General features: G+C 37.2%; 1 protein-coding gene across 2 annotated transcripts in view; it reads right to left on the bottom strand.

Annotated features, from left to right (window-relative positions):
* Positions 1-5467: 5467 nt before the first annotated feature.
* The window catches only part of CPQ (carboxypeptidase Q), a 679622-nt gene continuing 670765 nt past the window's right edge, over positions 5468-14324 (bottom strand). For both annotated transcript variants that reach the window (XM_051970892.1, XM_051970891.1), the window contains exon 8: positions 5468-5916. In XM_051970892.1, the coding sequence (XP_051826852.1) occupies positions 5753-5916 (164 nt within the window). In that variant the 3' untranslated portion in view covers positions 5468-5752. The remainder of the gene's footprint in view (positions 5917-14324) is intronic.

Below are 14324 nucleotides of genomic sequence, written 5' to 3'. Positions count from 1 at the left end.
AGTCCCTCCTTGGCTTCCAAATTCTTCTTTTCATATACTTTCTTTGTTCTCTTTTTATCTCTTTTCCTTAACCTTTTCACTTACATCCTTCATAGTATTTTATGACACTAGCAATGTCCATCCAGTTCAGTCCTCACTTTAGTTAGCTCTGAAAAGAAAGACCTGAGAAGATCTGGGCCTGGAGTTAGGAAGACTGCAACCTCAGATACTTATTAGTTGTATGACGTAGGCAATTCTAATCTGTCTGCTTCAGTTTCCTCATTTGTAAAATGAGGATAAGCAATATTATCTACCTACAGGATTGTGAGGATCAAGTGAGAAAACATTTGCAAAAAGCATTTAGTACAGTGCCTACCATAAATCAGGCAGTTAATAAATGTTTATTGATTGAAAATCAATTAGTCAATCAATCAAAAGCAATTGCTTTCATGAAAAGTGTGGTAGAGATTTTTTTAAAGTCCATTTTGATTAAAAAGGATGGAGCGAGCAAAGATACAGAGATGGCAAACAGAAGAAGGAAGACAGGACATGATGAGTGATCCATCTTGGTTGGAATGGAGAGTATGTAATGGGTAATAGTATAAGATATGACTGGAAAGGCAGAGAATCCAGATTATGGAAGGCATTTTGAAAGCCAAAACAAGGAGTTGATAATTCTTTGGTTGAAATTGTGGATCCACGAGAAAGTTTTTGGATAGAAGAGGAAGGTGGTCTGAAGAATAATTTGGCAATAGTATGAAGGATAGATGTAAAAAGGAGACAGGTAAAAGGTGATAAGTATAGGAAATGAAAAAATATGGGGTGTTTAATGCAGTCATTAAAGCTACTAAAGCCTAAATAATTATTAATCTGTTAATTAATGATTTTATGAATAAATAATTAATTTTTATCAATTTAAATGATTAAACTTAATTAAGCCTTAATACTTAAAAACAGTACTGACATTTGGAATATTCCATATTTCAGATGTAGAATTGATAGGAATGAGAAGGCAATTAGATTTGGTGGAGTGTGGAAACAGGGACAACCAAAATATGACTCCCACAGGTATTTACATTTTAAAAGTAAATACTAGCTCAACGCAAAGAGACAAATGGCACAATTTCAGACATTGTCAAACAGATAGCATACATTTTTGAGATATTTGAACTACTCCATAGAGTCCCTCAAATCCCAGGTTCTTTGAGTACCTCTTATTCCAACTCTAGTTATTGATAAACCAATTGAAATGAAGTCAGACCCATGTATACTTATTTTGTATTTAATTTATACTTTAACATATTTAACATGTATTGGTCATTCTGCCATCTGGGGAGAGAGTGGGGGGAAGGAGGGGAAAAATTGGAACAAAAAGTTTGACAATTGTCAATGTTGTAAAATTACCCATGCATATAATTTGTAAATAAAAAGCTATTAAAAAAAAAAAAGAAATGAAGTCAGATCTTCTTGTTCTTCAGAACAGTTAGGCTTTAGTTCCAATGAGAAATAAAAGAGAGGAACTACTTAAAGAATGCAATGTGGATACAAAAGGAAGTCACTGCAAACCCTACATTTTAAAAGATATACAGAAATGATCAAAACAGGGCAGTTAACTGGAGATAACTATGAAAGAATGACATGATTCTAAAAGAATATTTTCAGGAATTTTAAAGTTAAAATGAGTTAAAGCCAATAATGGATACTAAGGATAAAAACAGGGATTGAAGCTTTTTTTGTGAGAAGTATGTATTTTGGCATCTAGAGAAAGACCCAATAAAATCTAGAGCTACTGCTAAGGATGGATATGCCTATAACAAATGACAGAGAGAAGACCTAACTACTCAACTCATTTTATTTGTCTTTTGTCTTTTAAGGAGAATAATATTTAGATTGGGTGGAATAGCAAAAAATAGTATGAATTTAAAACAAGATAATGATGGCAAAGGCAAAAAAGTACCAAACTGCCCTTGGGAAATTTAAGTCATCAAACCCAAGATCATGAAAAAACTTAAAGATATGTTTGATTAACCACTTTTAATAATTTTTGAAAAACTGTGGAAAACATAATATGAGTTTCAGTACGCACGGGAGTGAATATTATGATAATTTTCAAAGAAAATGGAAAAGGATGAATAGTCAAAAACTCTAAGATAGCGAGCCAGCATAAAGAAGAAAGAAAATAAGCATTTATCCAGACCTTACTATGTGCTAATTATTGTTGTCATTTTTTCAATTATGTCAGACTCTATGGTACCCCATTTGGGGTTTTCTTGACAAAGATACTGAAGTGATTTGCTATTTTCTGCTCATTTTACAGACAAAGAAAAGAGACAAACAGGGTTAAGTGTTATGCTCAGAATCACACAACTAATAAATGTCTAAAGCTGAATTTGGACTCATGAAGATAAGTCTTCCTGACTTCCAGCCCAGTGCTCTATCCATTGCGCTACCTAGATGGCTGCCCTATTATGTGCTAGGCACTTTACAAATTTTATCTTATTTGACTCTCATAATAACCTCATAATAATCATATATAGAGCATATATGATTCTGTTAGAATTGTGCAATGCCCTCCATCCTTTTCCATCTAATCACAAAACACAAAACAGAATCCCCCTTATTATGAGAGTCAAATGAGATAAAATTTGTAAATGAGATAGGTACTGCTATTATCTCCATGTTACAACTGGGGAAACTGAGGCAAATAGACATTAAGTGACTCGTCCAGGCTCATACAGCTGGTAAGTATGTGAAGATGAATCGGAACTCAGATCTTCTTAACTCTAAGCCTGATGTTCTATCCATTGTATCACCTAGTTGTCTCTAGAAAGGAAAACAATTACTAGTAACTAACTAGATTGGATTTATCAAGCACTATAGTAACCAACTCACATGGATTTATCATGATCTGGTGCCATCTTGTATCAGTGGCCTTTCCTGTCAGCGCCTAGCTATTGGTGCTTTCTGACCCACCTAAATTACTTTACATTTATATTGTATATAAACTTGATATTTCCTCCTTTATACCATATGTTGTAGTCTTTAGGAGAATCAAAAGTTATTGGAGTCCAAAGAGTTTCATGTTTGCCTGTGAATCCCCTGCACATAGTAGGAGTTTTATGGAAGTTTATTGAATTGAATTGAGTTCCCTTTGGTGAATGGGGTTATTAGAATGGTTTCTCAATAATATGGACTTCATAGTATGGACTTGCTATAAGCATATGCACGGACTTCAGAAAAATATTTGAAAATGTCTCCACCATAATTGTGGACAAAGTGTGGTGAGCTAGTTGTAAGCAGACTTATGTGGATCTGCAACTGTGCTGTGGTGCAGAGGAGTGTCAGTGAAAAGTGTTTGCCCCCAGAGATATAGCTTAACAAACTTTATTGTTCCAGGGGAGGAGAGCAGCTGCTAGCAGGGCCTGTCTCAGTGGGCGACCTCCATGCTTGTAGTAGGTAGCACATGGGGGTAGAGTGGGAAAGGTTGCAGTTGTCTAGAACTGGGGAAGAAGGAGGGAAGCATCTGTACTCCAGTCACAGGCCTAAAGCACATAAAAACGTATGTATAGTTGGCGTAAAGAGCCAGGAGGACACCACTGGGAAACTCTTTTGTCTATTGGACCAATAAAGTGAAAATATTCTCTCAATTACTCAATAAGGAGGAATGAAGAGCAGAAAAGATGGAATGAGGAATAAGGAAGTGAGGAATTTAATCCTAATGGTACCCTCTGAGAAGGATGCTGAAAAGGTCATTAAAGAAACTGATTGTTTGGGCTTGTTAGCCTTTGAATATTTGCAGCCTAGAGGTCATTTCAACTGGGTTGGTTTTCACTAGTTCCCACATCCAAATCCCTCTATGTTTATATCTGTTAGAACAAGCCAGGATAGGACTTTGGCTTCTTCCCTCTGCTAATGCTAATTTTCTCCAAGAAGTACTAGGGGGCTTGCCAGGGCTTCCTCCTAAAGTGCAGCAAACATTGACCAAAGAATCCAGGGATTCTAGGGGCATCAGGGTAGCCAGTCCCAGAAGGTTCATCTCAGGATTGCTGTTCAGACACCTACAATCAGATAAATACAAAGCAGAAGATGTAGCCAGAGGTCCAGGCTGAGCTCCTGCTATCCCATGGGGACAGTCACCTCCCTATGGGGGCTGGAGAAAGGCAGCAGCCCTACTTCCTATTCTTCTAGATAGGGATTCAAATAATCCCACGATCAGAAGTCAGAAAAAGAATGATGCAGAGTGGAAGTGATCCCTCTGTAAGGTTCACCAGCTCGTAGCTCTTTCTAGTCAGTGCTCAATAAAAAGATACTTGGTCATCTTAAAAGCCAGACCCTTCAATGATGAGTCATGCAGGTCTCAACAATTGTCAGGGGAGCTTTGCATATGTTTCACGGGATGGAGCTCCTTCCCCCTGTATAATTTCTGGGTTGAGGATGAGCAGCTGCGCCTTCCAGGATAAGCTCCTTGTAGGGTTAGACATGATATTTAAGCTGGGCACTGAAGGAAGACTTTATGAAGCATAGGAAGGAGGATTGCATTCCAGGTATTAAAGATATTCTACGCAGAGGCACAGAATATGTACGAGGAACAGGACATGGGCCAGTTTGTCTGGAACACTGAGTGTATGAAGGAGATTAGTATACAATTAGCCTTGAATTGGATTGTGAAGGACTTTAAATGCCAAATAAAGGAGAGTCTATAACTGGCCCTAGAAGCAAGAATTTTTTGAGGAGGAAGCGTCCAAGGTCAGACTCATGCTATAGGAATATCTCATTGGGAACTGTGTGGTGGGATTAGTTTTGTTCTGTTTGACTGAAGGGAGAAGAGTTAGGAACAATGAGAAAATCAGATTTAAGATTCTTCTCTGAAAAGGGAACAAGAATTGAGTGTATTGGGCATTGTGCTACGTATTTGTAAAATATCATCTCATTTGATTCTCACAACAATCTCACACTTAAAACTAGCTCAAAGTAGAACAAGTTGCCTCAAGAGATAGGAGCCCCTAGAGGTGTTTAAGCAAAAGGTAGATGACCTCTTGTTGGGGAGATTGAAGAGAGGGTTTCTGTTAGGAATGAGTTGGACTGGATGTCCTTTGAAATCTCTTAAAATTCTGTAATTCTTTGACTCCTTTCTGTGTGGTTTATTGTAAATAGGGAGTTGTATGATTCTCTGTACCGATAACCTCAGTGTCTAGCACAGAGCCTGGTACATAATAATTATTTACTAAAGACTTGTTAATTAATTGATTTATTGCTCTACTAGAAGTGACTTTAAATAGTGGACTATAGTTTTAATTTCTTGGAATTCGGGCAGAAAGATCTGCCTATCACTTGATCAAATTTTATTTTTTTGAATGTGAACATATCTTGGATATGTTCTTAGAATTAGAGCATATATAATTGTATTAGAATTGTGCAATGCCCTCCATCCTTTTCCATCTAATCACAAAACACAAAACAGAATCCCTTTGAATAAACACAATGCATATTATTCTTGCAAATAGAACAGATTTATTCAAGTATTTACTCTCATCAAGGAAACCATTTTTCTTAAGAAAATGCTAGACTTGGACAACAATAAAATACTGGCAATAAAAGATTTTAGTCTTGCTATTAAAATAAGGAGAATTAAGACAGAGTTGAGAAACATTCCACAAGAAGGTAAAAGTATTTTTTGAAGTCAAGAAACAAAACCAAAATCAGCCTATTGGGCTCTATAATACTGGATTCTGGAAAGAATGTGTTTTCTCCCTTGTTTTTTATTTTTTATTTTTTATTGTCTGGGCAACATCTCATCTAGGTCAGCAATGACGTAGGAGACAACAGCCCAAACAGCAGCCGAGTAATTCATTTGCATGGGATCCAGTGCTGTCATGGTATCTCCGTGGGAATGATGGAAAGAGAAATATTGCTTTAGGTCATCCAAGAGACTGGCACCTAGGGAGAAAACAAGAGGAATTCTTAGTGGTGTATGATTACATTTACATGAAAACCTGGGTAAAATTCACTTCTTTACCCACCAGAATCAGCAATGTCTTCTCCTAGATGTTGACAGAAGAGAACCTTCCTATACCTTACCACTAGTTTGCCTTTTCCTATTATAACTTGATTTTTAATTTTTTGCATGTCACGGACCCCTCTGGCAATCTGGTGAAATGTACAGATAGACTAGATGATTTCTTGTTCCCTTCCAGTTTCAGCTCCTTGATCCTATAAATACTGAAAATGGATGTCACAGGAGTAACTCTACTCTGATCCTGACTCATATGTGCTTACAGGACTGGAATGAGGTACAATAAACCCTCGTTACCACTTTACCTAGGGCTGGCTATCCAGGTTGGGATTAGGAACGCAAACCATGAGTAGTTTACACCCTTTAGCCTCTCCTCATCCCCATCCCACCCCCTTCCTTTGTCGCCTCTACAGTTGGAAGCATCATCAAGAATCTATTCCTCATTACAAGCCTTTCCTTTTGATTCACTCAAGTTCAGTTCAGAATTCAGTCATGGTGTTATACACACTGTAAACCAATGAGGCAAAAATAAAAAGCATAAAAAATCACTCAGTCATGAAACACTGGCAATTAACTGTTCAGGTGCTTGTCTGCAGGTGCAGGTAACAGTATATAGTTATCCCTTCCATTATTGCATGGGTTAGGAGCACTTGTGCCCTTGTGATATAGAAAATCCACTTAAATTCTTTTGTTCTTCCCTAGAGAAATCTGAATTATTATGGTATTATAAGATAAATTATATTGATATTATATAATACTGTAATACATATACTTTATGTGTTTCTGAGTTTCTAAACTTCTTTTGTGTCATCTGCTGATATGTTGCTGCAGCTTCTGTAAAACTCCCAAAAAATTCCCATTTCTTATGCTGACCTGTGATATATCATACCATGTTGGGGAAAGTCACAATGTTGATGGGATAACTATACATTAAGTTGACAGTACCTATCTAAGACCTCACTTAAATTTAGAAGGCATTTTCTTCTTTTATTTCTGAACCTGTAAACAGTAATTTTAGCTCAATAGCTAGGAAAGAGGGGAATCAAACTGCCTGTAACCCATAGCATGATATTGTCAAAAGGTTGCTAGGCATGTAATCAATAGACCTGGCTCAGTAAGTCAAATCAACAAATATTAAGTGTTTAATATGTGCTAAATGCACAAAAAAGGCAAAAACACTCTCTGCCTTCAAGAGGTTTACCTTCTAATGGGTGAGATTGTATGCAAGCCATTATGTACACGTAAGACAGTAAAAGGTAAAGAAAAGGCAATCTCAGAAGGAAGGCAATTTTATTCCCAGCTCTCCCATATAGTACTTGTGACACTGAGTTCCTTAGCCACTATGATCTTTAGGTTCTTCATCTATAAAACAGAGAAAATAACATTTTTTTTGCCTATTTCCTGGCTTACTGTAAAGATCAAATGAGTTAATGTGCATTAGTAACAATGGTTTATAAGTTTAAATCCACATTAAGTATTTACTATGTGAAAATGAAAGAAATAGCTGTATAGTGAATGGAGTATTGGCCTTGTTGGATAGACCTGGTTTCAAGTTCCACACTGGGACTATGACCCTGAATACCTCACAACCTGTTTCTCAGAACCCCCGGTAATTTAAGGCTATAAACAGCAGAGGAAAGGCTAATAGCCTGGGAGGTACTAATTTATGAGAGTATAGGTTCCACATATCAGCAAACTCCCAAATTCTAATCCAAGTCATCCCTGTAACCCCTTTCTGGCACTCCCCAAAGTACAAGAATTATGCTAGAGACTGTAGATACACCAACATTACCAAAAACAGTTTCTGCCTTCAAGGAACATACATTTTATTAGAATGGAAAAATTTGCAAGATATTCTACAAATGGATAGCAAAATCTCTAAAGGAACGGGCTTTCATTTTTGTGTTCCCGTCTCCAGGTCTTAGCTTAATGCCTGTGGATCAATTAACTATTTCTCTACCTCTTCCTTCTCCATTTCAAAACACATTATGTGACTATGCTATGCTAGATATAATGCTAGGTAGAGATACAAATGGAACAGTCTTTTCTCTTATTATGAACAACAACAATAATATTGAGATGGGATATTTCCCTGAACAAGGTTCAAGGTTAACAAATATTCAGAAGCCTGTCTAACTATAAGGGTAGAGGTCACTGACCAATGACAGGAAGAAATTCTTAGAGAAGGATGTTATGGGGAAAGACTGCTCAATATGGGGTGGGGGGACATTGTATTAGTTGTAATTATATTAGCTAACCTTCCTGCCTTATATAATTTAACTTCATTTCCAGTAAATAATCAAATAAAAAATTAATATGATTTTGACGGAACTGGAATTTTTGAATACGATTTTGACAGAACTAGAATTTCTAACCGCATGTCTTCTCTCAAAGTCACATGTAGTAAAAAAAAAAAAAACAAAAAAAAATTATGCTTTTTGACAGAAAAACAGTTTCTATTTGAAACAGAAAGTGCTTAAGAACAAAATGGCACATGGAACTCTAATTCTGACCATATCATATCTCTTACAGATTACTGACAGTCTGGCAATGAGAAAGCCTACAATAAAGAGTATACAATCCCTTTCTAGAGAAAGAGATTCAGCCATTTACCTGTATGTCATCTCTTCAGTATCACCCATGTCCCCAAATCTCCCAGCTATCAGTCATTTTTCAAACTCTTTAAATCTGTTTAGCTCTTTGTGTTGACCTTTTCCTTGCCCTTATGCTTAGTATAATAGCAATTTGTGTACATTTCTTATTCTTACTTTACATCATAAATTCCCCAAGGGAAAACCTATTGTCATTTTTCATTTTTCCATCTCTAATAGCTAGTACATTGCCTTACAAACAATAGCTCTTTAATCGATATTTGTGGAATTTAATAGAACTCAGACCTTCCAGTTCTGAACTTCTCTTACAATCAAAACAACTGGAAAGGTAATGTTAATTAACTATCCTATAGTTCCACATATCATTCCTTTTTTAGACTTTTTAAACCAAAATAGCAATCCCTGGCTACTACTCCCTAGTATATGTTATGTTGTGTCCTTTTATTAGAATGAAAGGTTCTGTATTTGTAATTCCAGAGATTAGTATAGAGCCCATTACACTTTAAACACTTAAATGCTCATTCATTCATTCATTCATTCACTTCATCTCCCAGAATGAAAGAGACTAACCACTCGTTAGGCAGTAATCTCATGACTTCCTAGACCCTGTGGATTAGAGACACATACTTTTTCAATTCTTTTGAGATATTAGAAACAGCTCATAAAACTAAATGACCGAACCAAAAAACCATGGCATCAGGCCTCACTGGCAAGAACCCTAATAGCCACAGCTGAGACTGAACTAAGATTAACTCCCCAAAATGTTTTTTTCCTCTAAAATTTTAAGAAGACATTTCTTCCTCACTGCTTGCTATTTTCAAAGACTAGTAGAAAAGAAGAGCCAATATTTCAATTTTCTTAGAGCATCTAAGATTGCAGAGTAAGGGGTTAGAGGTAATGTCAAATACCCCAGGGGATACAAATCATAACACATTTTGACAGGGAGGTGAACTTTAAGCAGAGAACCATGAAATATGTTTCAGAAATAGTGACATGAAGGAAATGATTCTGATGTAAAAGCCAGTCTCCTCTTCCAATAGTAACTTATAATATCTGTATCAAAATACGTTTCTTCATCTTATCTTTAGAGTTTGTAGATAGCTCATTTCCTTTAGGATGTGAGCCATGGGGCAGAGGAGTACTGTTTGATGTGGTAGAGGGGAGATAATAAGCTGTCCTGTATATCACAGGACACATGATCAGTACTTAACAAATGCTAAATAAGGAGAAAAGATCATAAATATGTCAGTACTTTACTATTTCAAGGACACTTTGATTTCAGTGGTAGAGGGAATTCCCTCCAATGACACAGATTAAAATCTTTATACATTCTCTAAATTTATTATTATTATTATTTTTTAGTCTAAAGAAATTCATCACCTGGGAGCCATACTTCCAATAGTGAGCCTCTGAACTTAGATAAGCTGGTCCCCATATGAGATATAAGCAGTCACACATGCAGCCAGCAGGGCAAGCAGCACAGATGACCCTCAAAACAGCTTTATAATTCATGATATGGAAAGAATATAAAATGTAAGAAAGATAAATTCAGCTGAATAAAGGAAAATTAGTCACTGCAGAGGCTGCAGTTTTAAGTTTATGTGTTAAATTTTTGCACCCTTTACATCTCACTGCCCTGAGGCAGAATCCTAGTATCTCTGCCACAGATTAGGTTTCCTGGTATTTTTAGCTTGATAGGAATTGGCTTGTATTTTGTAAGTCTAACTTTTGAAAACTCTAGATTATTTTCATTCATGATGAAGCACTGGAATCAATAGACATAATTAGATATGTCTATATGATCTATATGTCCATATATATATGTTATGTATGTGTATATAAATGTTTATCCTGTTTTCTTGCTATTTTGCTATCTCACTATCTAGGCAGATAGCTATGTAGATAGGTAGATAAAAGAAACACTTGTTAATTATTTGTGACAGGCATTGTATAATATGTGGGATAAAATCAAATAAAACAAAATGCTTTCTATTCTCAAAGAACTTATGTTCTAGTAGGGAAAAACAATACACAAAGAAGGTAAGAGAGGGAGAAGAACTGGTAGAAAATGTTTATACTTTTATGGATAAAATATTACAAAGAGTGTATAAAACCAAATGAACAAACTGAAGTTTTTGCTATTAGAATGGAAAGTTCAGCGATGAACTATCTACTATTCCTTAACCCTAAGTTTTGGATTTTCTTCCCAATTTTGCATTGCAACATTTATTAAAAGCTTATTCTGTGTCAGTTGTGAGGGATACAAAGTCAGAAAGATGGGGCTTATATTGTATCAGAGAAGGTAACATGCATGAGAAATATATGCAAGGTAAATTTTTGGAGAAGGGTGGGAAGTACCAGAAGTTGAGGGGAAAGGAGAAATCAGAAAATGCTTCTTTTAAATCTTCCTGAGAAGTCAAAACATACAACACACACACACACACACACACACAACACACACACACACACACACACTTCCTCTGCTCCTTTCATCAAAGGCAACATTTTCTGGCAGTATAGCTGAGTGATAAATATTTAATTTAAGTGATGTAAATATATATATTTATTTATATTCATACATATATATGTATAGGTATATATACATACATATATAAAAATACATACATACATATCCACTGCTATTGTATCTGCTCACAAGAAATTGCAGTGAAAAAATTATGGTAGGGTTACTAGAAAGCAAGTGATCTGGATTCTAGTCATGCCTTTGATGTTAGCCTCTTGTGTGACTATGGGCAAATTACTTGCTCTCTCGAGGCCTCAGTTCCTTTGTCTGTAGCATATTAGGTTTTCAATATTTAAAATGGAGATTACACTACATGAACTCCAAGGCCCCTTCTACCTGTAAAATTCTATGACTGTCTCTTGATATTTCAATCCCTTTTGATGTGATTAGTTGATTTCAGTGTAAGCAAACTGAGTGATTAATTTTATAGAAGTTTCTGAAAAGATATTTGAAAGCTTTTGAAAGTTAAAAATACAAACCCGCTATTTTGGTGCATGCATTAACTTCTGAAAAGACTGCATGAAGATGCACTTACAGCTGTGGAAAATCCATTTCTCTTTTCTAAACAGATCTTTATCAGTCTGGGGACATAATTTAATTGCATGGAATGTATAACAGACATTCTCCTAATCATAATAATTATGGGCTTATAGAATAGTGTTATGTCCTTAATTTAGTTCTCCAAAGAAAACTTGCTCTCCCTAGAATTCATAAAATGCTAAAAATATATTTAAAATGTAATTAAAAATTACTTTGTCTTTCAGCAACTTTATCAAGTGAGAAAACTTTGTTGCCAAAACAATTAGCAAATCAATTGATGGAATTTGCAGATGTTTAATTTCCCTTTTCAAAGAAGGCACTTTTATGATGCCTGTGCTCTGTCTCACGGAGGCTGAGACTTAGAATCAACTAATTAATAGCTTCCCAACCAAGAGCCCCCCCACCTGAGAAAACAATTTGCACATGGCATTTCTGAACTCACACCAGGAAACCACCATCCCTGTAAAAAAGAAAGCAAGAAAGAAAAAAGAAACATGGATCCCAACTGTCCAAGAAAAGAATTATGATTTGTTTCTAAAATAACATGTGTGATATTAATGCCTGCTACAGCATCCGGGCACACTGGGTTTGGAGTCAGGAACCTGGGGTCACACTTCACATCTGTTACCAGCCCTCCTTCGCCCAGTCACAATCTCTTTGACCTTTAGTTTCCTAATCTGTGTGTTGCAGCTCTACTATGCTACTCAGCGGAGAACAGATATTACCTTCAGATTCAATGGGTGCTCTGTCTACAATTAGGAGCTCATGAGAGTCTAGCCCCTCCCGCCTTCTCCCACCACGAGGTTACCTTTAATAGTTAGCCAATGGCATTCGTACTGTGTTATAAGGGAGGAGAGAGAGAGAGACAGGGAGGGATGGAGAGAGAGGAAGGAGAGAGAGGGAAGGAAAGGAAAGGAGAGACAGAGAGCCAGAGACAGATTCAAAGAGAGAGACAGGAACACAACAGAGAAAGAGTTACAGAGAGAGGGAGAAGGAAGGAGGGATGAAGGGAGAGAGAGAGGGAGAAAGGGACAGGGAGTGACAGAAAGACAAAGCCAAACAGAGACAGAGAGAGTCAAAAAGAGACAGACACACAGAAAGAAAGAGTTACAGAGAGGGAGACAGAAAGGGAGAGGGAGACAGAGACAGAGAGAGACAGAGACAGGCAGACAGAGACAAACAGAGACAGACAAAGAGACAGAGAGATTCAAGAGAGACATAGAGAAAAAGAATTACACAGAGAGACACAGAAAGGGGGAAGGAGACAGAAACAGAGACAGAGGCAGAAAAAGAGACAGAGTCAGAGACAGAGAGAGGGAAAAAGTAGGAGAGGGAGAGAGAGACAGAGATAAACAGAGAGAGACAGACAAGAGACAGAGACAGGCAGACAGAGACAAATAGACACAGACACAGACAGAGAGATTCAAAGAGAGAGACAGAGATAGCAGACAGAAACAAACAGAGACAGACACAGGAAGAGACAGAGAAATTCAAAGAAAAACAGACACGCAGAGAAAATGAGTTACACAGAGGGAGACAGAGGCAGAAAGAAAGACAGACTCAGAGACAGACAGAGAGAGGGAAGAAGGGGGAAAGGGAGAGAGACTAATAGAGAGAGACAGAGAGACACAGAAACAGAGAGAGACAGAGGCAGGCAGACAGAGACAAACAGAGATAGACACAGACGGAAAGATTCAGAGAGAGACACAGAAAGAAAGAATTACAGAAAGGGAGACAGAAAGGGAGAGGGAGAGAGACAGAGGCAGAAAGAGAGACAGAGTCAGAGACAGAGACAGAGAAAAGGAAGGAGTGGGAAAGGGAGAGAGAAAGATACAAACAGAGACATAGTGACAGAGACAGAGAGAGACACACAGAGAGAAAGATTCAGAGAGAGACATAGAGAGAAAGAATTACAGAAAGGGAGACAGAAAGGGAGAGTGAGAGAGACAGAGGCAGAAAGAAAGAAAGAGTCAGAGACAGACAGAGACAGGGAGAGGAAAGGAGTGGGAAAGGAAGAGAGAGAGATAGAGACAGAGACAGGCAGACAGAGAGAGAGACAGAGATTCAAAGAGAGAAACAGACACACAGAGAGAAAAAGTTACATCGAGGGAGACAGAAAGGGAGAGGGAAACAGACAGAGAGAGGGAAGAAGAGGGAAAGAAGGAGACAGAGACAGAGAAAAGATATGAGAGAGAAAGAGAGAAAGAGAGACAGGGAGAGAGGGAAAGAGAAAGGAAGGGAGAGACAGACAGAAAGAGAGTAAGAGAAAGAAAAAGTTGACTCAAATCATTACAACAACCCTGGGAAGTAAGTGCTATTATTACCCTCTCATTTTATAGATGAAGAAATTGAGACTAGGAAAATAGACTTGTTAAATATTTGAGGCAGGTTCAGCTATCTCTCTACTTCACCAGCTAGCTACCTCTTTGAGGTAAGAGACAAAAATTCTTCCCTTTTGCTCTTCTTCTTCCCTTAGCTTCTCTCTCTTGCCCTCATTCCCTTCTTCTTCATTCCCCATCCCTACCTCTCACACCTATATACATTCTGGCGACAGGCAGAAAGAAAGCAGACAGGTCAGAGGTATTAGCTCAAAAAGTTGTTAATGTTCTGAATGACACTGACAAAGCAGATGTAGATAAATCAACAGGATACCAGA

The sequence above is a fragment of the Antechinus flavipes genome, chromosome 1 (assembly GCF_016432865.1).
Source record: "Antechinus flavipes isolate AdamAnt ecotype Samford, QLD, Australia chromosome 1, AdamAnt_v2, whole genome shotgun sequence".
Lineage (NCBI taxonomy): Eukaryota > Metazoa > Chordata > Mammalia > Dasyuromorphia > Dasyuridae > Antechinus > Antechinus flavipes.
This window is presented reverse-complemented; position numbering and strand designations above follow the sequence as displayed.